Source organism: Ambystoma mexicanum, chromosome 3p (genome assembly GCF_040938575.1).
Source record: "Ambystoma mexicanum isolate Mex_15411 chromosome 3p, UKY_AmexF1_1, whole genome shotgun sequence".
Taxonomy (NCBI): Eukaryota; Metazoa; Chordata; class Amphibia; order Caudata; family Ambystomatidae; genus Ambystoma; species Ambystoma mexicanum.
Genome location: NC_090925.1, coordinates 837,252,115 through 837,277,511, shown reverse-complemented (window position 1 = coordinate 837,277,511; position 25,397 = coordinate 837,252,115). Strand labels below are relative to the sequence as shown.

The 25,397-nt window shown below is 49.7% G+C and overlaps 1 protein-coding gene across 4 annotated transcripts in view; it reads left to right on the top strand.

The window, feature by feature from the left end:
* Window positions 1-25,397, top strand: part of SETD1A (SET domain containing 1A, histone lysine methyltransferase) — a 1,694,645-nt gene that overhangs the window by 1,562,263 nt on the left and 106,985 nt on the right. For all 4 annotated transcript variants that reach the window (XM_069651930.1, XM_069651928.1, XM_069651929.1 and 1 more), the window contains exons 17-18: window positions 5,471-5,581; window positions 6,175-6,294. In XM_069651930.1, the coding sequence (XP_069508031.1) occupies window positions 5,471-5,581; window positions 6,175-6,294 (231 nt within the window). The remainder of the gene's footprint in view (window positions 1-5,470; window positions 5,582-6,174; window positions 6,295-25,397) is intronic.

Sequence of the window (25,397 nt, the reverse complement as noted above, 5' to 3'; positions counted from 1 at the left end):
ATTTATCACAAGTATAAACAAACCGAAGTCGGTACTCCTTTATTGGCCTTGAAAGAATGGGTTGGCCTTGCCAGGATTTGAACCTGCAGATCATGCATATATTGCAGCAACGAGTGCTCAACCAGCTGAGCTATCTTATTGGCTAACATTCATCGTCAGAGGTTGGTTAACTGAGCATCGACTGAGGTATAATAATAACAGTGCCTAGATTTTGGATGAACCATGTATGAACCGCTACATAAAGTTAAATACCTATCTGAATTATCCCTGGGACAGGTTTTGCTGAGTTTCTGTTTCAATTACAAATGTAACTTTCATTTGTTTGTTTTTCAACAGTGCTTGCACTTCCTGGAGAGTCAGGTTTTGGATGATTTAATTGTAGTCTTGAAGACTTGACAGGCTAGAAACCTGTGATTGGTGTAAACTAACTCTTGAGCAAAGACTCTGCTACCACTGACTATTTATACTAGTGTACCCCATTGACTGCAAGGTTGAATGGATGTAAACTAGATTGTGCATAGTCATCATTCTACACACTGTTTTTATAATTAGTGTAAATTAAATTATAAGTGTAAAAATTATCTGCCTTAGCATGATTATGCACGCAGCACAGGAACTCTTGGGGAAAAAAAAACATAATTTGTTAAATATTAATTCTCAATTGTAATTTAGTTTTCTCTTATTAATTTTACAATACTAAAAAGCAAGGAAAATAAATATGCACAGTGCTTCTGATTGCTCCATGAACATCTACTCACAACACAGCAGAAGCTGAATGGAAAGAAAACATTCCTTTTATCACAGTGTGCAGTTTATTTTTTTGAACGACTTCAGAGAAATGCATTCTGTTTCAGATGCTTTTATCCATGGCTTGCAATTACACCCATGTCGATAGAAATCAAAAGAAGCCTTTTGGTTTCTGTCAAGTAACCTGACCTTTGCACTGCCGTCCGCTCCAAACGTGTGTAAATGTACACAGGAAAATAATAAAGCTGCAGTATTTACAAGATTTTAATGCGTAAAAAGGCTCAGTACGCACCTTATCTGGAGGCCTGCATATATAGTTAATTGTTTCCTCAGAGGAGGTGAAGACTTGTTAAAAAATATTTTTCTAGATCAGGTCTTTGACAAAGCAGCCTCTTATGGGTACATTTTTTAAAACTAATTGTGGCAGCACCAAAAAGCTAATGTAGCAGCCTACTGGTTTCTGTTAAACTATCTAAGTTCCCTTGAGCTTAAGTGCAGACCTGCTAAGCAACCATTACAACAATCCAGATGGAAATTCATTAAAGCGCCATCTACCTTTGTGCTGTTTATACTAAGGAATCGTTTGAAGGTCTGCTTCAGATTGTCAGCTTGATGGAACACTGCCATCAGATTGACCACCATCTGATGTTTCAACGTAAGCAATTTGTCTCGAGACACTCATAAATTCTTACGTTTTTCACTGAGTTAGTTTAAAGAAATAGAAAATATTTAAATGATCTCAACATTTTCTGGTATTTATTTTATTCTTTTATTTGAATTTGTATAGCGCACTACAGCCCAGGGGCATCAAGGCGCTGTTGCAAGAATATGACTTTGTTACAGGAAACGCATGATTACAAGATTACAGAACGAATTGCATGATCATATAGTTAAGGCTTGTCTCGTGGTTACAGTGAGCACAGGCCTCGTTTTTGAGTGTACTGAGGCAGGTAAATACACACTCTACAGTGGTTACACAAATAGAAGTGTCCTGGTAGCTTTTCTGAATAATGTGTAGGAGTCAATGTTCCTGATGTGAGGAGGCAGCAGGTTCCAATTGGAGGCTGCAATCACTGGAAAGCTGGTTCCTCCCGCTCTTGCTTTGAGTGTTTTGGGGATGGGGATCCTGTTTACATAGGCCATTCTGGTGGGTCTATTCAAGGAGGGTTTGGTAATCCTCTGAGATTGGTACAGGGAAGCGGTGTCGTGCAGACACTTGTGTAAGTGCCAGGGTTTTAAACAGGATAGGTTCCCTAACTGGTAGCCAGTGGACACGTTTTCTGGTTGCTGATATATGCTCACGTTTGGCTATGCTTGTGGCAGCTTTCGGTGCATTATTCTGTACAGTCTGGAGTTTCCTAATGTTTCTAGATGAGGTGCCAGCCAGGAGTGCATTGCAATAATCTAGCCCACAATTTCTCTGTTATGGTAATGCAGTTGTCTTTTGTTAGGAATGGTCCGGCTGCCGTGATCAATTTTGAGTATCAATCCCAATCACACTAATTCAAGGTTCACGATTATGGCTTGGCACCCTCACTGGAGCACTGTTCCAGGTAATTCCTTCCTCTGCGTATTTCTGATTGCCAACCCATATACCTTTCTGCAATTTATGTAGAAGGTTCCTGCTCCCTCTGCTACCAGATGTTTCTAGGAGTAGAGAGCAACATAGCAGTGGTGTTAATACCCAACAATGTTGTTGCTTTGCTCATTGTTTCAATGACAAACAAGGACAGATGAGGGAGACGTCAAGTGAATATTGTTAAACCCAATGGATAGGGTCAAGCCTCAAGTTAAGGGTATGTACTTAAAGGTCTGGGGAGACCTGCACTATTTGTTGTGGAGCCCAAGATCTGGAAAGGGCCTATGTTAAATTCGGGGAATCCCCATGTGGAGTAAGTGACCCTAAGTGAATACTGTGAAACCCAAGGTCTGGCAGAATCCTCCTGTGAATGCTGTGAAACCCAAGGTCTGCAGGAGACTGCCAGTGGTATTTGTGACCTCCAGGATTTGGAAGAGAGCAATTGAATGTTGAAGTCCAGTGTCCACATTTCCTGTGTTACTCACCTTGCCCATGGTCGGATCTCTTCTTTGTGTATTTTGACATTCGGGTAGACTTTCCTATTAAACGCAAGTGTCAAAATCCAACTAAAGTACCGCACCGAAACTTAAAAAACATCAAGGTGCATAAGGTAGAAGCCATCCTCAATATTAGAACTGACCCCACATCTGACTTTCCGGAAAACCTAGAAAACAGGATTTCGTCCAATTTAGAAAACATTGCTCAAATCCTTGCTCCCATAAAGATGAAGACGATTAAAACCGGTATTAAACACAATTTATGGTTTACGCCTGAGCTTCAGTCATTAAAATCACTGGCTACCAAATCATATCATTTGTGGAAAAAGGATAGCACACCACTGCTTCTCAACAAATATAAAGCCACTATCTCGACTTATAAAAAGGCCATCATCAAGGCTAAATCCTGCTTCTTTAATGATCCAATACAAAATGCCCAGCATAATACTAAAGAGCTTTTTCGCATTCTGAAAGAACAAGAAAGGACTAACAACACTACCCCCAGATAGATCCATCTCAGTCGATGCTACTTGGTGCAACGTCATGCAACAAGCTATGCACAAAAAACTAGAAAACATCAAGGTGAATATACTTGAGAAAAGTAACAATCTAAATTGCACTATGACTACTCCCTCAGAATGGTCCTTTCACAGAGCATCAACGATTCCTACTTTTAATCTTTCCCCCATAACAGAAAAGGACTTAGAAAGTATTATCACCCAACTTAAGTCCACAAGATGCAAAAATGATATACACACCACTATGATAATTAAGACCTGTGCCCCCTCGCGTATCACCTCCATATGCCAATTTGTCAACACCTCCATCTCCACCGGCACGGTCCCTAAGGACCTTAAGAAATCATGGGTCATGCCCATTCTGAAGAAACCTGGACTCTCAGTCGACATGCCAAACAATTACCGCCCTATCACCAACACAGCCTTTTTGCTTAAGATTCTGGACCGGGTGGCATACATACAGATTGCTGAGCACCTAAAGTCATACTCCATCCTCAATGACAATCAGTCGGGCTTTCGAGTTGGATATGGCACTGAAACCGCATTGCTCGAACTTAAATCCAAATTGATGGCTTGCATGGATAACAAAGAGGCTTCTCTGCTTATGTTATTAGATCTTTCCGCAGCCTTCGACCTGGTGGACCATGACATCATGCCCACCAGGTTGTTTGAAGTGGCTAACTTCTCCCCATTAGCTTGCAAATGGGTTTTGTCATTTCTTAGCAACCGAGTTAGCAGTGTCTTCCAAGGCAACGCCGAATCTGAGCCCATTCTTACTACCTGTGGAGTCCCACAGGGGGCCTGCACTTCCCCTTGCTTTTACAATATATTCACGGCTCCTTTGTTTGCAAGGTTAGACCATGAGAATATTATATTTACCAATTATGCGGATGACACTCAATGTGTCATCCCGCTTCTTGGATCTCACAAACTGGATGAAATGGCCATTAATAAAGTTTTCACTATAATTGAAACCTGGATGGTTCATAACAAGTTAGCACTAAACAAATCCAAAACCGAACTATTGGTAGTTGGTTCACCACATACCATTACTAAACTTGGCTTACAGTATGACAACTTTCAGCTGGGTGAAGAATCAATCAAACCTTTGAAAAAAGTAAAAACATTAGGAGTAACCTTTGACCAACACTTGTCTATGAAACAGCATGTTAGTAGTATTGTCATCTTGTGCATACTACATTAAACTCTTAACACACCTAAGGCCCCTCATTTCTCAGGATAACGTGGAAACTATCGCGAGAGCAATTATAGGCTCAAAAATAGACTACTGTTCAAGCCTTCTGATGGGAATTAACAAATCCGAAAGTAATAGGCTGCAAACCTGTCAAAATGGGGCTATTAGAGCCGTTATGAAACTCAAACATAAAGATCATGTCACACCAGCGAGACGTGAGCTACACTGGCTGCCTGTGGCCGCTAGATCGCTATTTCGCACCCTAACGATTGTCCATAAGTGTAGATCTGGGAAGATGCCTGGTTACTTACAACAACTACTACCCATAAGATCTAACACAAGAGCTCTTAGGTCGAATGACTTGTTCCTTCTATCTGAACCTAAGTGCAACACTGTCAGAACAGCCGACTCGGCCTTCTTCTCTGTTGGCCCTAGAGCCTGGAATGCTCTCCCTCTGGAGCTAAGATCCATCGAATCTTTAGAACTCTTTAAAAAAAGACTAAAGACACATCTGTTTCATTAAATGACTTTTGGTCCATAATTTCACCCGCTCAGCCCTGCCTCCTGAAACCGTTCCTGTTATCTGTTATATGTGTTTTTGTAGTGCCCTCACGCCTTCGGGTTCATGGCTGCGCTATACAAGTATATTAAAGTAAAGTAAAGTTACAAACGCAGTTAGATTGTATTGAAATGTTGGTAATACATATGGTTTCAATGTGCATTTCAAATGGGTAACTGGTCTTTCAGTGCTGAATTCTTATCGGCTTTCTACTGGTGTCCGAGAATCTTCACAAAACTGTTGCCCAACTGCTGTTACATGGCTTAGCTGTTTTATTAGTTTGTCGTCCTGTAGGTCTGCTATTTTGTATTGCGGTCATTTTATGATACCATTCTCCTACCTCATTGTCTTTTTTGTTCACTTTTTATATTGCAGGGGTCTAACCGGGTGTTGTCAGAGCGCAGGTCAGAGCAGCGCAGACTCTTGAGTGCCATTGGATCATCAGCATTACTGGACAGCGACCTCTTAAAGCTGAATCAGTTGAAGGTCAGAGTCTGCGTTCTAAAATTGTGCTTGGGATCAAGGCAATATAGAAGCCACCCATACTAATTGAGGGATTTATTCATCCTGATCCAGTTCATGGTTGTTGCATGCTGGCAAATTAGTGGTTGTGTGTGTGTGTACTTGCAGAGTTCATTGCTGCTTTTTCTGCTCTTCCTGTGTTAGTATTGCCAAGCTAACGTCCATGTTGTACCTTTTCTCAGTGTAACAAGAGTTTGCCTTGTGTCTGTCAGTACTATACCTGTTTTTCTATTTGGGGTGGTGGGGGACTTGTACTTCTCCAGCCTATGAGCTTTCTGTTCTGTGTTGAGAACTGCTTGAACTGCTGTTTCACTGAATACTGTACTTGTTGGCAAGCCTAATAAGTCATGGTTCTGTGAGAGGCAGACACGCTTTTTACTATAACTTACACCCATATTTAAGAGTCTGCTCCAGTCTTTAGTCCTACAAAGTTTCATTATTGATTTGTGCATTTTGTTTTCTGTATAGAATGCAATAAGATATTGTGAGTGTTCCGTCTCTGCCACATCTGCATCGTTTTGCGATTAAATGTGTATTTTCCAATGATTCTTCTCTAGTTCCGTAAAAAGAAACTGAGGTTTGGCCGCAGTCGTATACACGAATGGGGTCTATTTGCCATGGAGCCTATCGCTGCTGATGAGATGGTAATAGAATATGTGGGTCAAAATATCCGACAGGTAAGGATAAATCTTGACAAGAAAGTATACTTGTATACATTTTTCACATTCCTTAAAGCAGCCCAAGATAAGTTGCCTCCCAAAAAGCCATTCCTTTTGTAAAGCTTTCCATCAGAGAACTGTTGCACGCATATACAGTAAACCTGTGCCATTACCAAATTGTCCCACCTCCTTAGGCAACAGTATAGAGAAATAGGTTTGCATATTGTGAATCAGTAATACTTGAATACCTCCAGGTATGAGCATAATCGTGAAACAATTTTTAATAAATATGTATTTTTCATTTATTTGAAATCCTTTTTTAATAATGCTCGCTGGGTGGGAATGGAGAAGCGATTGACTTTTTCTGTGTACTCTAAAACTAGCTTCATTGACTGCTGGAAATGTATAGAAGACTTTTGGGTTACCCCAACAATATTGAGCTGCCATGTCCCATTCTGCTTCTTAACCATTGTTCTCCTTAATGATGACCAGGATAGACTTTCCGGAATAGATTTTCTGATGCTTGTTAATCTGTTTAGAATCGCATGCTGTGCCTATAGTCCGACATGTAGTGGTAATCGCAGAGCATTGCATCTTTCTTTTGAGGATCGAAAGGGGGACGTGGACATGGGCGTGCTTGTAACACTATCTGTGACTTGTAGTGTACCCAAAACCCCTCACGCATCGCAGTCCCTTGGATAGTTTTTTTCCACCCAGCTAGCTGGTCGTCATATGTGGAGCTCGTAAGAGATATATTGAAAAAAGTATAACTGCTTTATCCCGCGACAGTTGGTTGTTTTAGTCTTCGGCCACCTTCTTCGACGACTGCTGTGGACCCCTACGCCGGAGACTTATGACTTTCGGCGACTGGTGCTTTGATTGACGCTGTCGCCCGCGTGGCCTCGGCCCTCAGGCCAGGCCTATACACTAGGCAGAGTGGGGCACCAGGGTTTGATTCTGTAAGAATGCATTTCCTTTTCCCTACATGTCTTGCTGCCGCCCTTTACCTCTACTATGGAGAGTACCCCCTTTAAGTTCTGTCTGTCCTGTAATGCAAAGGACACTCACCGACAGTGCAACAACTGCCTGCCCCTTGATCAGAACGAGCGATCCTGCAAGTCCTGCCAATTTCTTCATCCGAAGAAGCTAAAAGATCGGCGGACGAAGCTGTGGGCGGCCTATGCCATGCAGCAGGCCGAGCGTAGTTCCCCCCCGTCGGCGCAGGTGCTTCGAGTGTCAAGGACTCGAGCGGCAGCCATGGCTCCGATGTGGAGGCCATAGACTTACCCGAGGAACCGTCCGGTTCCCAGTTACCCGTTCCTGGCCCCGTCAGGCAGGCCGCCGGTACTGCTATGGGGAAGGCACATCCCGGCGACAGGGGCACACCCGCACCACAGAAGGATAAGCACACAACCTCATGCGCTCCCTCGGCGGTTACGTCAAGGAAGAAACAGGCCTGTCAAACTTCGTCAGTGCCTTCCAATCTCGTGAATCGGCCGGCCTCCCTGCATCCGACATCTTGTCAAGCGTCCAGGCATTCAACGCAAAAGGAAGTCACTGCTAAAAAAAACAGAAGAGCGCTGACGCGCCGTCTAAGAGCATGTCCACCACAGAGGTTTCGGCAGTGCTGAAGACCCAGACGATGCCTACAGGCATGTCGAAATCTCTCCCCAATCCGCCAGATCTACGCGAGAGTCTCGCTAACATCATTTCGGGGGCGAATAAGCCAAAAACTATGTCCTCTCGTTGAGATGAGTATTCAGATGGCTTCCTGCCCATTTCCAAGACTCCATCTGACAAAGCCACTGCCTCTAGGGTTCCCTTTTCTCCTGGAGAGTCTTTCCCTCCTCCTGACCCCTCTGGGTCATCTCCATGGACCAGAGTAAGGTTTGAAAGCTGTATGAACAAGCTGTCTACATTTTTAGACTTATCTGACAAATATTTTAACCCTAAGAGACCTAGCGAGGGGGATTCCTGCCCTAGTTTTCCAAAGGTACAAAAACTCTCCAGTCATACCCCGCAAGAAGAGGTTTTTGAATATTCAGAACCAACAATACTATAATTTTGGGCAGGATTCACCTGACCCATGTCCAGATTGGGGCCAAGATCAGCCTGCTGAGGAAACACCTTGGCTTTCACCAACTCAAACTCCTGACCCAGACAACCTTTGTTTTGATCCGCCCTCCTCGCCTCTACCGAGACAAGCGTCACCCTTTGATGATCAAACAACATTTAATGCAATCCTAAAAAGGGCTTCAGATCATATTCAGATTGCCACTCGGGAGGCGGTACAGGATACTGATTTTGTGGAAGACATCCTAAAGGAAAAACCACCCGCAAGTCAGGCAATCCTCCTGCTGAACTTGTTCAAGAAGCGCATTACACCTTCTTTACTGTCCCCTTCACTGACAATGGCAGTTAACCATAGGCTCTAAAAACTTTCGCCCCTCTCCTTCTGACCCGTTGCACATCTGGGGGCATGCCACTCCAGACTGACTAGTAGTTACTACTACCCAGAAAAGGGCCAGTGTGCCATTGTCTACTTCGCAACAGCCCCCAGACAAAGACTGTAAAAAGCTGTACGCCCTCAGCAAGGGCATCAGAACCTCAGCGGCATATTCCACCAGCATTGCTAATAACACTACACTTCTCACAAGCTATAGTGATGTGCAGTGGAATTTACTTCAGGAGGGTCGGGGGATGCTAGAGAGCCGGACAAAGATGGCTGCAAGCCTGTAAGCTCTACGCCACCTAACCCAGATCTGGAGCAATAATCGGCAGATTCCCCTGATGGAACCCTTCAACGAGCCGAGACATTGGGGCAGAAGCTGTCACGGCACATTCTGAGAGACAGCCAGAAGAAAATCGGACCTGAGAAACCCTGGAACTGTGTCTGTGAGGCGGCCTACAGACGACCTGGGAACCTCTCTGGGAGGAGCAGCCTTGGGGCACGCCTGTGGCCTCCTCTGCAACAGCGGAGACTGGAGAGTGCTGAGCTGGCGAGGATGTGGGGGGAGAGGTGCAGCCCTGCACGCCGGACTCCTGGTCAACTGGTGCAGCGGGCTGTGGGGTGACTGTCATCCCGGCAGGAGGAGGAGGTGGGGCCGCCGCCCGCCGGATCCCCCCAGCAGCACTGAGCATCCAGTGGGCATACCCGAGGACTTGAGACGGGAGGCGTCCTCGCCCGAGGCCTCGAGACAAGGATACCTTGCCAACAGGAATCGAGACCTCGCATCAGCCAGCGGTGGCCCAGGGGCTGCACTGACACCAGCTCAACCATGTCGGCGAGCATTCAGCCACAAACGAATATGGAGGATGAGGAACTCTGGCTGACTAGAGGGTCCTGGTCAACGCCCACCAACAGACCACAAGCAGAGCCAAAAGGACCACAGAGGTCAGAGCATGCGGATTGCCTATAAGTGGGGGAACAGTTCCTACACTCTGGTGAATCCCCCACTGGGCAGAGGAAAGCACAACATAGCGGAGGAATGGCCCGAATTAAGAGGGAGCGGGGGTCCAGGTATGCGATACCTCTGGGGTCAGGCAGGACGGACCCCTTCCAGCCGCAAAACCCGGGCAGACCTGAACTGGAAGACGAGACTTTGGAGCTACGACTGCTTCAGTGGCACCAGGACCGGGGATCGGCCCGGCAGAATGCATTACCCCGGATGCACACGAAGAAAGGGGGTCGGTCTCACTGCTCTACCGCAGTCTCCTACCAGAATGCAGGATCAGGTACGTGGTGACCAACCCATAGTAGCGGGGGGACGGCAGTGGGAGCACACCCTCAGTCCTGCTCAGGATCCGGCAGGCGCATTTCAGGACATTAAGGAGATGTCTACACGGCTGCAATCCTGCATTCAATCCTTGGACAGTAAACTGGACTCTTGCAGGTCCGCCTAGACAAGCATGGTCAACGGCTAGATGAGGCAGAAAGGAGGGTCTTGCAAGTGGAGGATGTCTCCACATCCACTGCCAGAGAGATGTCTGAAGTGAGAAGAGCCCTGAAAGAACTCGTAGACGAACAGGATGATCTGAAAACCAGATCTAGAAGAAATAACGTCAGAATCATAAGTCTCTCAGAGCAGAACGATCAGAAAGATATGGAGACCATGGTGGAGGAAATATTGTGAGAAGCTCTGGGCCTCGAAGAGTTTTCGGAACTGTGCATCGTGGAAAGGGCGCACCGGATACCGAGTCAAAGGAGACCCATCCCAGGGGCACCACCACGGCCAGTAAAATCATTATTACTAAATTACCGGGACAGGGATGTGGCACTACACAAGGCTCGGGAGAAAGGGACAGTTCACTACAAAGACAGTACCATCAAACTATTCCCAGACTTCTCAGACAAGGTACAAGCGTCAAGGAAGACATTCTGGAAGTCAAGAAATTGCTACGGGATCGAGAGATGAAGTATGCAATGCTCTTTCCGGCTAAACTGTGATTTGAGCACAATGGCTGGGTGATCTTCTTCAACGCCCCAGAGGAGGCTACAACGTTTCTGGAAACACTTCCGAGGAACCACAGACTACGGGGGGGGGGACAGTGACTGATTATGCCTAGCAGGAATATATCCTTTTACAACGGCCTAATTATGCCACCTACAGCGGTATGCCTTTGAAATGCCGGGGGATCTATGGTTTGTTTGAATGTGTTAGGAGGTCAGGCTCATAGTGGCCCCCCGAGCGGAGGCTTGTTAAGGCACATGTTCAGGAAAGGGAAGGTGGGGGGGGGCTCACGATTCACTGACGAGTTGAGGTTGTCGGTGGGGGAGGGGGAACACAGGGTACACCAGCCACAATATTCACACCTTACCTGGCATCTTGCGGTACCGGGCTACAGGTATGCATTATGAGTCGCCAGTCAGTCACACAATGGCCAAAACATGGTAGAGGAAGAAGACCAACACTGACAATCTTGGGCGTGTCGACCTCACTGGAAGTGAGTCTGCTTTATCTGTTAATTGTAAGACATGGCCACACTTGAGCTTTGCACATGGAATATCAGGGGCTAAAATGCTCCACCAAATGCCGTAAAATACTGCTGCATATGCAGCGGCATAAAGTAGGAATTGCATTTTTAAAGGAGACTCACCTCACTCCGGACATGGAATCCAGGTTTGGGAGAGCTTGGGGGTGTCACAGAACAGATACTTCTCTTCATACTAGTCATATGCAAGGGGGGAGGGGGGGGCAGCCTAATAAACAGCAATGCGGGGGTTCCATTAAACCACAGTAGTGAAGGATGAGGGGGGTGGGTAGGGGCCTCATCATTCAAGATACAATCCGTGGGGAGCTGTATACGCTAATTAACTACTATGTCCTAAATCTAGATACGGTGGACACACTGGAATGGGTGGATCGACAGCTTGGGGAGCTACGTCCTGGGATGATAATTTGGGCTGGTGATTTCAACGCAGTGATGCAACCGGCGCTAGACCGGACTGGGTGCTCTCAGGGATCTGGGAATAGAGGGACGAACAGGTTGCAGGGCATGACCATTTCATGGGAGGTCGCTGATGTGTGGAAAGTCCGCAATCAAGCGGAGAGAAAATATACCTGCCACTCGAACCCTCACAACTTCATCAAGGATAGATTTCTTCCTGGTATTGCACTCCCTAATGCATAGTGTGGTGGAGGTGGGAATACACGCACGTACCCTACCTGATCATGCCCCCGTTATGCTAGAAGTGAACTTTATCGGGAAGGATACAGGAAAAAAAACCCTGGCGCTTTAAAAGCGAGAGACTTACCGATACAGTTTTTCGAGAAAGCATAACCACGGCAATAGACTCCTTCTTTGAAGAGAACGTGGGTTCAGTGCAGTCAGCAGGGACTCGGTGTTAAAGTTTTAAGTGCGTGCTGAGAAGGGAATGTATTTCCAAGGAGACAGGGATTCTTAGGCAGATCAGGCGAGAACTGGAACTTAAAGAGGGCAGTATATGCATGTTGCAGACGGCATCCCCGAACTCCACGGATTGGGAACAAGCCGAGATCTGTGTCCAGTTACAAGAATTTCAAGACTTAGCACTATGGGAGGTGAAGTATATCAGCTATCAGGCTAACATGCGCCAATATGGGGAAGGGCATAAACCCGGTCGGACTTTGTCTAGGGCAATTAAAATGGACGAGCTGAATGGCAGCATCCAGGCCATTGTAGACGATCAGAGGAGAGATCGATTCGAAGACACCGAAATAGTACGACAGTTCTTCAGTCATTTATATTCCTACCAGATACGGGTCTCTCATTCCGACATAGAGGAATATCTGGAGAAGGTGGCCTTACGCTGGTGCTCTGAGGACCAAAGAGAACTGCTGAGCCGCCCATTGGCCTTATCCGAAGTACTGAACGCCATCAAGTCTCTACTAAATGGGAAGTCGCCGAGACCCGATGGGTTCACGGCAGAATTCTATAAATATTACGCTGAAAAGCTAGGACCCCACCTTTTGGGAATGTATCAACAAAGTCTGCAGAGTGGGTCCCTACCGGAGGGAGGTGGTGATCTTAGTACTGTTAAAGCCAGACAAACCTAGCAATGATTGTTAGTCCTATCGACCAATCTCGTTAATTAACTTAGATAATAACATTCTGGCAAAAATCTTAGCGTCTAGGGTATCGCCACTGATGCCGGCAATGGTTTGGGCAGACCAGGCAGGCTTTATCCCAGGGTGATCCACCTCCCACAGTCTCTGCAGGATGTTTGGGATGATGACAGCAATGTCACCCGAGGACCGGGTGGTGGCTGGCTTACTATACGCCACAAAGGCGTTCAATTCGGTCGAATGGCCGTTCCGGTTTGCTGTACTACGACGGATGGGATTGGGGGCAGAATTTATTGATATGATCAAACTGTTATATACACAGCCGTTGGCTAGGGTGAGGGTGAATGGCCAGATGACTCCACAAATGGCCCTAGAGTGTGGAACCCGACAGGGATGCCCACTCTCGCCACTACTTTTCGCTTTAGCGATCAAGCCATTTGCAGAACGGATACAGGAGGCGCACTTACACCGATGGGTGCAGCTACACACACATAGGATAATAATCTCACTATACGCGGACGATATGGTGCTGTTCGTCATGGACCCTAAAACCAATTTAGATCCAATAATGAGGGATGTCCAGAATTTTGGGGAAATATCTGGTCTGACAGTGAACGCCTCTAAATCAGTACTTTTCCCACTGACGGAGGCAGTTGAACAATATCAGGATGGCTGGGGTTTCCAGTGGCATATGACCCAGACTCGATATCTGGGTATAAATGTTGCTAGGGATCAAACATTGGTATACCATGGCAATTATCTGAGAGTTCTGAATCAAGCCTGAGCGGCGGTGACACAGTGGAATATCCTCCCCATGAATCTATATGGCTGGGTATCCCTAGTTAAAATGACACTGCTCCCCAGGTTCCTTTACGTTTTTCTGAACGCTCCAGTAGCGGTACCCAGGATATACTTTCGGAATGCAAAGTCGGTCATTTCACAGTTCTTGTGGGCGAGGAAACCCCCCAGAGTATCCTGGGATATGTTTGTGGTGCCGATCTCCGCAGGGGTCCTGGCACCCCGTGACCTTGAAATATACTATTGTGGGACAAAGGCGGGATATCTAAATCACTGGTATGAAATACAGGGGGACATGAGATATGTGGCTGTGACAAGAGCGGTGGTGGCACCGGACCTTCTCCAGCATGGGGTTCTGGCATGGATTCACATGCTCATGAATATTCCCCGTTGTCAGGCTGGGAATCCTCGGTAAAGAAAAAATCAGTTTCAGTTTAATTTCTGAACTGTCTTTCTCCTAAAAACCAATCGCTGGTCTCTGTGTCATACTGCCTCCAGCCAATGACTGCCCTCTACCTAAGCCCCTCCTCTGACAGCCATCTTCAGATTTTTACCGCACGTTCAAGTGTTGGGAGTCCTCGTGCTATAGCTCTCGAGCCTTTACTGTGTTTTGCGATTTTTCTAAGAGTTTACTCTATTTTTTCTGGTCAGTCGAGCCTCAAGCTCCATCGATCCATCATCCGACTAACGGGGACCCGTTTTTCAGAACTTTCTACACCCCTCAAGGGTGATTTTTTTTTGTTGATTTCCCTCCTTGGAGGATTCCAAAAGATTCTTTGAGGCCTACCCCGCTTGGACATGACTGAAGATAAAGGAGATTCAACGCCTCTGTTCAGGATCTGCCTTGGATGTGTACTACGGAACCTTTTCCTGGACCGTTGCAAGCGGCTCTCAGAGTGGTTTCATACGAAGATCCCGGCTGTGGGTGAGCCCCGAGCCTCACCCAGCAAGAGGAAATGTGAGCGGTCTTCTAAAACCTTTGAGGGCGCTGCGGCGACAGGGGCCCAACATAAGGCAAAGCACTGCAAGCCCACGGGCACCGGGAGCACGGTTGGCATGGACTCCTCGGTGGCCAGGTCGGGAACAGCACCCCCCCTCCTCCCCCAGGTTAAGCCCTCAAACGCATCCAAGATCGGGAGGACCCAGGTTCACCAGGCGAAATATTCCCTTGAAGGTGTGGTGGGGGTCCCTAGCGAAGCCTGTGGATGTGGGTTTGCAGGAGGCGGCCCCAAGGCGAGAGTTTCCATGCCTGCGCGGAGGGAATAGTCTTTTCTACCCATCGAGAAGACACCAGTGAAGACGATGCCGATCATCTCCCCTAGACCGTCCCCGCTGGTCGAGCAGAAGGTAGGGGGGGAGGGGGACTGTAGTCCTGCATGGCTCGGAGAAGGTAATGCCCTTCGTGCTATGCAGCGCCCCGGCTGCCTTTTAAAACTTTATGAATGACGTGCTGAGGGACCTACTGGATATTTGTGCCGTGGTTTACATCGACGACATCCTGGTGTATTCTACCACTGAACAGGAACACTTCAACCATGTGCGGGTAGTCCTTGACAGACTCAGAAGCCATCAACTCGCCACCCAATGAGATTGGCTCTTTCCACGCCATGATCGCTAGGGCCTTGGCGATGTTTCAACTGGCCCTGAGGAGAAGTAGTAATGCTACCTGTACCAGTGCCGGGAGGCCAAGAGGAAGACAATACTTTCTATCCCTCTGTTGGACGACATTTGGGACGAGGGGCTTTCCCTCATGAAGAACTCGTCCTCGGTCCCTGCGAGAAGGGTCCGGTACGAGAAGAAATACAGGGTGCCGGACTCTGCACCCAAGTGTCTCAGATCCCAACCGTCCCCGGGCTCTGTAGTCTTGGCGGCAGAGAAGATGTAGTCCTCCGGATCTTCTTCATACTCTTCCCTCCCCCCACCCCTGCGGACGGCGAGGGAAAGAAACTAGACTCCATGGGGGGACAGGTTATCTTGTCGGCTGCGACAACGATTAAGGCGGCCAATGCCTTAGCCATCTTGGCCCGTTACGACAGGGAGCTGTGGTTCAAGATCACTCCCCTCTTGGACTTCCTTCCCGACGACAAGAGAGCGGAAGCGCTGGAGATCCTGCAAGAAGGAGAGGTAGCATCGGACCATGCTATCACAGTGGCCAACGAGCTGTGGGTAGATCTGTCTTCGACTGGGGCTTCCCTCTGGAACAGCCTCCCTGCTACTCTAAAACTTAAGGAGAACCATCTCCGGTTCCGGTAGCTCCTCAAGACCTGCCTCTTTGCTTCCGTTTTCGCTCTCCCTCTCCCCTGCTGAACTGCTCTCTTGGCACTGTGCACCTGGCCACCCTCTGTCCCCTGGGCCCAGGTACCTGCTCACGCTGCCACACTCCTGCACTGCCTCCTGGCCACCCCTTGCACTGGGGACTGTATCTGTACCCATACAGTTCCCCACACCCCCATTTTATTTTATTTTTTTCGGAACTTATCAGACTTACCCAGTCTGCTGCCTTAAACACAGCACTTTCTGACTGCACTACCACTGTTTATTGCCTCTATTCTCTATTTTTATTTATTATTATTTATGTTCTTCTCTGCTCCGCACTTTCAACTTTCGCCTTTAAATGCACTTTTCTCCTTTCCCATGCACTTGCGTGTTCTCAATGTCACTGGGCCTACTAAGATCATTTTGTTCTTCCCTGTTCCCCTCCCTTGCTGCGCTCTGAAACACTTGCGTACGAGCGCGATATAAGGAACAAGTTACTTACCTGTAACTGTTCTCCGGCATGGGTCTGGCATGGATTCACCTGCTCATGAATATTCCCCGTCATCAGGCTGGGAATCCTCGGTAAAGAAAAAATCAGTATCAGTTTCGTTTCTGATCTGTCTTTCTTAGTAGTAACCAATCACTGATCTCTGGGTCATACAGCCCACAGCCAATGACTGTCCTCTCCCTAAGCCCCTCCCCTGGCAGCCTCAGATTTGGTAGCAGTAAAGTGGCAGTATGACCAAGTGAAGAGCCGCAGCGGGGAAAGAGGGAGGGTTTGCATGTGAATCCATACCAGACCCATGCCGGAGAACAACAGTTACAGGTAAGTAACTTGTTCCTTCTCCAGCATGGGGTCTGGCATGGATTCACATGCTCATGAATATAAGAATACATAGCAGTACACACATGCACAACCACGGGAGGTGGCAAAAGGCTCAACATTAAGCATTACATAAACTCAACATTAAGCAACTCTTACCGCCCCACCCGGCCCACAGGTTGCGCAGCACTGCTTGGTCGACTCTGGACTCCTCCCTGGAATCCCGGTCAACGCAGTAGAATCTCGTGAAGGTGTGCGTCGACCTCCAGGTAGCAGCCCTGCAGATGTCCAGCAGGGGCACACCAGACAAGAACGCCGTAGTAGCAGCGATCGCTCTGGTTGAATGGGCTCTCGGACGGCCGGGCAACGGTCGGTTTGCCAAACGGTGATGGTGCATGATGCAGCCGGAGAGCCATCTGGAAATGGAAGACTTCGAGAGAGCCTTCCCCTGTTTCACAGGTCCAAAGTTCACAAACAGCTGTGATGTCTTCCTAAAACTCTTTGTTCAGTCCACGTAGAACTTAAGCGCTCTAGCTACATCCAGCGAGTGCAAAGTCCTCTCAGCCGGCGACGAAGGCGACGGGAAGAAAACTGGTAACACCAATGGCTTGTTAAGATGGAAGTCCGACAGCACCTTGGGCATGAAGGAGGGGTGCGTCCTCAGCACCACCCTCGTATCGTGAAAAGTCAAGTATGGGGGCTTGCAGGCTGGAGCCTGAATCTCTCCCACGCGTCGTGCGGAGGTGATGGCCACCAGGAACGCTGTCTTCCACGACAGGAACTTCAAAGGAACTGAATGCAAAGGCTTGAATGGCAGCCCCATGAGCCTGGTCAGCACCACGTTGAGCTCCCACACCGGGGCTAGAGCCTTCACCGGGGGGAACGATCGGAACAGTCCTTTCATAAATTCCTTGACCAGTCGATGAGACCACAAGGACGGCCGTCCTGTAGTTCTGGTGTATCGGGAGATCGCCGCCAGATGTATCTTGATAGAAGCGTGAGCTAGTCCAGCCTTGGCCAGCGACAGTAGGTATGGTAGCACTTGAGGTGCCGTAATCCGTAGAGGGTTGATCTTCTGTGCACGGCACCAGACCGAGAACCTCTTCCACTTGTGTCCGTAGCACTTGAGAGTTGAGGACGCCCTGGCCTTTGCAAGAACCTCTCTGCAGTCAGCTGGGATATCGTACCCTCCAAACTCTAGTGCTGCAGTAGCCAGGCCTGCAAGTTCAGCGACTCCGGGTCGTGATGAAGGATGGCGCCTCCTTCTCTGGAAAGATCTGCATCTGTCGGCAGCTTGACCGGTGGGGACGCTGACAAGTCCAGAAGGTCCGGGAACCAGATCTGCCTCGGCCACGCCGGTGCGACAAGGATCATCTTGCACCGGGACCTCTTGAGCTGGTTGATGAGTCGGAGCAGCAACAGAGGGAACGCATATAGGAACAGGCCGTCCCAGGGGAACGAGAAGGCATCGCCCATGCTCCTCGGCTGGGGAAACCTGCTGGCGGACCTCATGGAATTTCGAGTTCGTCGCCGTCGCGAACAGGTCAACCTGGGGTTTGCCCCATCGCTGGAAGAGTCGATCCACTTGATCCTGGCATAGTTCCCACTCGTGGCACGAGCGCAGCTCTCTGCTGAGTGAGTCGGCGATGGTGTTTTTTTATCCCTGCCAGATTAAACGGCAACAGAAACATCCCTTGGGCAACGGCCCAGTGCCACAAATCCTGGGCTTCCTTGGATAGGGCAGGGGGTCTGGTTCTGCCCTGCTTCCGAATGTAGAACATCGTGGTGGTGTTGTCGGTGAAGATCCTCACCACCTTGCCCTTGAGCGACGGGAGAAAGGACCTGAGGGCCCAGAACACTGCACGGAGCTCCAGGATGCTGATGTGGAGCGGCTTCTCCTCCGGGAGCCAGAGGCCTCTCGCGTGAAGATCTCCGGTGTGCGCTCCCCACCCCTCCAGGGAGGCATCCGTCGTCACAGTTACCTGGTGGGCCGGGGTCTGAAAGTCTGTCCCTACCGCCAGAGGAGCGTGGGTGCCCCACCACCGGATCGCTCGTCGGAAGGTCTCTTTGAGAGGGATCCTGTCCTCGAAGCTGCCCGTCACTTGGATCCAGCGGGCGTTGAGGAACTCCTGTAGAGGGCGCATCCGAAGCCTGCACAAGATATATGCAAGAGGACATCATCCAGAGGAGGGACTTGATGGACCTCACCCTGCCCACGTCCGTGGCCAGCAGACGCTGCACCTTGCCCAGGATGGCCTTCGTCCTTTCCTCCGACAGCGAGGCCAGACGCGCCACTGTGTCGAGCTTGGCTCCCAGAAACAGTGCGACTTGCGAGGGGACCATGTGGGATTTCGGGAAGTTGATGGAGAACCCCAGGTCCGTGAGCAGCTGGACGGTCTTCGCTGTGTGTTCTACGGCAAGCTCCCTTGTCCCTGCATGGATGAGCCAATCGTCCAGGTAGGGGTAGACGTGGATCCCCTGCAGGCGCTGCCACTAGTGCGAGGCACTTGGTGAAAACCCTGGGTGTGCCGACTTCAATCCGAACGGAAGGGCCTTGAACTGGTAGTGCCGTCCTTGGACCACGAACCTGAGGAACTTTCAGTGTCCTTTTAGAATGGGGATGTGGAAGTATGCATCCTCCAAATCCAACAACGACAGGAAATCGCCCTCCTCCAGCTGTCCCAGCACGTGCTGGAGGGTGACCATCCGGAACTTCTGTGCCTTGATGTACTTGTTCTGTCCTGGCAGGTCCAGCATGGGCCGCCATCCTCCTGTCTTCTTTTTCACAAGGAAGTACCTTGAGTATACTCCGGAGCCTCTTCGGGATGAGCTCGATGGCACCTTTCTTGAGCATCGCCCTTACCTCCAGTAGTAGTTGAGGGACATGGTTTTCCTTCCTGGCCACATGAGGAATGCAGAGGCACTTTTTTAGAAACTCGAGGGCGTGCCCCTGGGCCAGGACGTCCAGCACCCAACGGTCGATGGAGATGGACTCCCACACGCTGACTAACTTCGCCAGCCGGCCTCCCACCGGGTGCTTCGGTGGGGGCTCGATGCCACTGTCAGTTCAGTCTTGCTTGGAGGACGCCTTGCTGCCTTGGCCTCCCTGGCGACGACGACGAGATCCACCCGACTTGCCTCGTCCCCTATAGGCTTCTTGCGACGAGGAGCGGGCCGCCTGGCGGTACGTAGAGGAGCCACCGCCGAATCCCTTGGAGGCACCTTGCTTGCCTCCGGAGTTCCGAAAGGACGGCCGTCGTTGCTGGAGAACTCCTAGGGCCCGAGCCGTCTCCGTGTCCGCCTTGATGGCTTGGAGGGACTCATCCACTTTTTTCCCAAACAGGTTGTTCCCCTCGAAGGGCATGTCCAACACCTTGGTTTGTACGTCGTGGCAGAAATCCGTTGCCTTGAGCCACCCATGCCGTCTAAGGCAAAAGCCGTTGCCTAGCTGGCAGAAACCGGTGTCAACAATGTCGGTTGCCACCGTTATGGGTGGTCCGACGCCACCTCACCTTCCTGCAAGATCTCCAGGGCCTCCGCCCTCTTGTCATCCGGTAGGAAGTCCAACAGGGGGGGCGATCTTGTACCACAACTCCCTGTCGTAGCGGGCCACGATCACAAGGGCGTTGGCCGCCTTAATCGTTGTTGCCGCCGACGAGATAACTCGTCCCATTGCATCCAGCTTCTTTCCTTCGCCATCCGGCGGTGAAGTTGACGTTGAGGCCGAAACCACCCCTTCCCCCCCCCCCACACCCTTCCCTCCCCGCTTTCTTCTTGGCCGCCGCTGAGACGACCGAGTCAGGGGTCGGTTGCGCCCTAAGGCACAGGAGGGCCACGTCGGGGACCCAGTACTTCTTCTCGTACCGATCCCTCTTAGCAGGCGTTGTAGACGGGTTCTTGAGAAAGGAGAGTCCCTCGTCCCAGATGTCATCCAGCAAAGGCACGGCGAGGACCGTCTTCCTCTTGGCCTCGCGCCGTTGGTAAAGGAACCCCTCCTTCTCTTCGGGGCAGAGCTGGAAAAGCTCGGATGCCCTGGCAATCGTAGCGTGGAAGGACCCAATCTCGTCGGGCGGGGAGGCCCGAGTCGGAGGCGATGAGAGATCCGTCCCGTCAACACCGCCGTCATCCGTGGCCGTGTCTGTTCCCGTGTCATCCCCAGGGACGGGGGACGGGGACAAAGGTTGAGCAGGCCGAGAGGGCTGAAAAGGCGGGCCTGGATGGGTCCGTCTCCTCTTGCTTGGGGGACTTCCCGACGGGCCTGGCTCCGGCTCATCCGTCGGAAGTAAGGGCAATCTCGTCCTTTTCTCCGTACATAAGGATCTCGTCGTCCTCTTCGTCGAGATCCTTCGCGTGGGGCCGGGCCTCCTCAACGCCCTCCTCGAGGCCCTCCAAGACTTCAACCAGCTCCTCCTCGGAGGTCGTGTCCGTATCCACGATGGCCAAACACCTCCCCCCCCCTCTTTTTCCACCGGGGTCTTCTTCACGGGGGTCTTCTCGATGGGCCTGAAAGAGGCTTCCCTCCGCGGTGGCAGGGAAATTCTGGGCCCCGAGGTCACCTCCACTGATGTAGCCTCCACAGGCTGCGTCAGGGCCGCCGCGATTTCCTCGATAGAGGCCTTAGACAGATGAATCAAGGCCTTCACCACCTTCTGTGGGCCTGTGGCCTTCACCTTGGGGGGAGGGTCACCGCCTCGCTCCCCCTCGGCTGGATCCTTCGAGCCCGACCGGGGCCTCTCCAGAAGCTTCGCCGGGTTCTCGGCTTTCCTCTTCCCCGTTGGCTCGTGGTTGATGGCGCCGGAGAGGATGCGCCCTGCCTGGCAGCCGGGGAGCCCGACCTTTCGGCGCTCCCAGTGCCCGCGGACTCGCGGTGCTTTGCCTTCTGTTGGGGGGGCGCCCTCACAGGACTTGGAAGACCGCTCGAACTTCTTCTTCTCACCTGACGGGCTCTTCCCTTCCAGCCAGTTGGAGAGGTGAAGATGTCGATCCTTCATGGTCCGCTCCGGCATGTTCCCGCAAAACGTCCACGTGCGTTTTGTCCTCATGAAGGCAGTAGAGGCATTTCGAATGCTCGTCCTCCTTGAACACATTCTGTAGCTGGCATCCAGGACAAACCCTGAACAGCTTTCCGGGCGTCGAGCTTCCTTTCTCCTGGGCCATGTCCGTGTAGGCCTCAGAAACTTCTGGACTCTTCCAACAAGCGTAACTCGACAAAACTTCACCCTTGAGGGGCGTGGAAAATCCGAAACGGGTCCCTGTTGATCGGATGGAGAAACGGTGGAGCTTGAGGCTCTGTTTAACCGAAAAATGAGAAAACCTCTTTGAAAAAAGCGCGAAAACGCAGCAAGCTCGAGAGCTAAAGCACAAGGACTCTCAACACTTGAACGTGCGGTAAAAATCTGAGGATGGCTGCCAGGGGAGGGGCTTAGGGAGAGGACAGTCATTGGCTGTGGGCAGTATGACCCAGAGATCAGCGATTGGTTACTACTAAGAAAGACCGATCAGAAACGAAACTGATACTAATTTTTTCTTTACCGAGGATTCTATTCATGAGCATGTGAATCCATGCCTGACCCCATGCTGGAGAAATATATTATCTTATCTTATATCGCCGACACGGGCTTCCATCAGATGGGCAACAGCGTTTGCCTTTGTCGGCAGGGTTGGTTGAAGGCCACTAACTTCCGCCAGGATGTACAGTCTAGGGTGTTGGGCATGGCTTTCAACAGGGGCAACTTATTCGGCAAGAGAGTGGACGAGTCGCTTCAGGCCATCAAGGCGGATACCGAGACGGCCCGGGCATTGGGCACGCTCCAGCAGCGACAGCCGTCCTTTTGGGCCTCAGGAGGAAAGTCCCAGGGATACTCCAAAGGTTTTTGTAGCGGCTCGTCATCCTACCGTCAACCGTCCCGCTCAGGAAGCCTACAAGGGCCGCAGCAAGTCCGGAGGAGGTAGCTGTCGTCGCCAAGGTGGTGCCCTCACGGCAAAGCAGGATTGAACCAGCCGCAACGTCGGGGGCCCCACCCGTGCACCCCGGTGGGAGGCCGGCTGGCGAACTTGATCAGCTTGTGGAAGTCCATCTCCACCGACCATTTGGTGCTGGATGCCCTGGTCTACGGGCACACCCTGGAATTTCAACGGAAGTGCCCGCGCATTCCACCGGTGGCCAGGAAGGAAAACCATGTCCCTCAACTTCTGCTGGAGGTACGGGCCATGCTGAAGAAGGGCGCGATAGAACTCGTCCCAAAAAGGCTCCGGTGCTCCGGAGTGTACTCCAGGTACTTCCTCATCAGAAAGAAGAAAGGCGGTTGGAGACCCATACTAGACCTCCGCCGCATCAACAAGTACATCAGGTCCCAGAAGGTTCGGATGGTCGCCCTTCAGCATGTGCTGGGGCAACTGGAAGAAGGGGATTTCCAGTCGTCGCTGGACCTGGAGGACGCCTATTCCCATATCCCCATTCACAAAGGACACCGCAAGTTCCTGCGCTTCGTGGTCCAAGGGCAACATTACCAATCCAAGACCCTTCCCTTGGGATTGAAGTCGGCACCAAAGGTTTTCACCAAGTGTCTGGCACCAGTGGCGGCGCCGTTACGCCTGCAGGGGATCCACGTCTACCATTATCTAGAAAATTGGCTCATCCGAGCGAAGTCGAGGGAGACCGCTGTCGAACACACGGCGGGGACCGTCCGGCTACTCACGGAACTGGGGTTGTCGATAAACTTTGCAAAGCCCTGCTTGGTGACAACGCAGGACGCGCTGTTTCTGGGGTCCCGGCTCAACAAAGTGTCGAGTCTGGCGTCCCCATCGGAGGAGAAAATGCCGGCCATCCTGGGCACGGTACCAAGGCTGTTGACCCTGAAGATCGCATGGGTGAGGTCCTTCAAGTCCCTCAGCATGATGTCGTGCATTTACCTTGTGCGCTTGTGCAGGCTGGGGATGCCGCCGCTGCAGGAGTTCCTCGACAGTGCTCCAGATAAGATTTTGAGGTCTTGAGTATTTTACGCATGATTTTTCAAATTAAAGCGTAAATACAATTTCAAGAGTAAAAATGAGTTTTCTCCTCTGCAAGAGTAAAATGGATCCAACATGCACTCAATGCATACGTAAAATCAGACCCGTAGCCCAAGAGTTGTAGATCAAAGTTGCCTGGCTTGGCTTTAACCATTTTATTACACTTGTGGAAAATATTCTGCCATAAAATAACTTACAAGTACCTGGTACTTACACATTTTCATTTTCAAAATTCTAGAGCCTAGAAACTCTGTTAAGAACTACTATAGATTGAGACTGATGTATTGCCTGCAGTGGGAGTGTGAGTAAGCAATTGTTGGCATATGATTTACTTACAGGAACTTGCACACATAATCTTAGCAAAAGTCACACACTGCTAATCTACCTTTCCCGCTATCTGCTGCAGGAAATTAATGTGGATCGCCAGACACTAGTTAGCAATATCCCTTCAAATAACCAAAAAGTGCATGCAAGCTGAATTGCATTATGGTAGGCATATTTATAGTTTTACTGGTTTATTGTTTATGTACAAAGCCAAAAACCATAATTCTGGCAATTACAGTTAGGAAGAAATGAAGGCAAGGGCATAAATTGAAGACTGGTCCCAAAGCCCTACTTCAACACTAAAGTGTGTGATCCTGGACAAATACTTTTGCCACTGTGCCTTTTTAGCAAAAATAGAAATTGCTACTACAAGTGATTTATTTCCAACTAGTTACTACTAAAAAAGCCTGACTGGCCTCTGTTCAACCTGTAACATTAATAGTAGTGACCATTTATATAATGCACATGACAAAGTTTGTCTCTTGGCTTACTCCTTGCTGCTTGTTTAATATAACTTCACATTAACTCCTCGACTATTAAAGACTTGTCTGTACCTTCCTCCATCTTCTACTTCCATCCTAGGACAGCAGTCTTGATTGCCCGATAGGTTTCCTCCCAGATAGCCAAGAATCTGCATCTCGGACATAACACGCATAACAGCAAATTCAGCCCATGGCAGCTAATCACATCAGTGGTGGAAGTGGAAAAAAGGAACTAGTGGTCCCCTGGTTGCATCCAAAAAGGAGGGAGTAGAATGGCCGGACAGATGGGGTGGCAGGCAGGGTGGAGTATGGGGACAGGGGACCACAATCTCAAACCTTGGCTGAACAGTGAAGCAGGGATTTTAATCCACTCTGCAAATTTGACCACATACCTTCCAAGCGTTACTCAGTACACATAGTTTGGATTTCAAGGCCTACAGTAATGATGTCTTAAAGAGTTTACTTCCAAAAACACAAATTGAATAACAACACCACATGGCAACATGTCAATCCTTACATCAACATGTTAAGCCTGAATGGTAAACTAGAAGTCCCAAAAATCTAGTTAACCCCATTGTACTTTCTGTGATTTAATAAAAGAAGTTGTGTAATACACTCAGATATGGAGATTATTGCCCTCTACTGCCATCTATTGGAGGAAAGTATGCTTTTTAATGAAAATAAATACAGCGTAAACGGTACACAGAAGAAAATTAAATGCTCCGTAATGGCTTTAATTACATGCGTATAAAGCCAAGATACACACCTTATCTGTAGGGCTGTTCCTCGATGCCCGTTGGATCCAGGTATCGGGAAGCTTCGAGGACAAGATCACCCTCGATGAGAGTTTCCATCGAGCGATACGGTGGTGGGGTGTCCGTG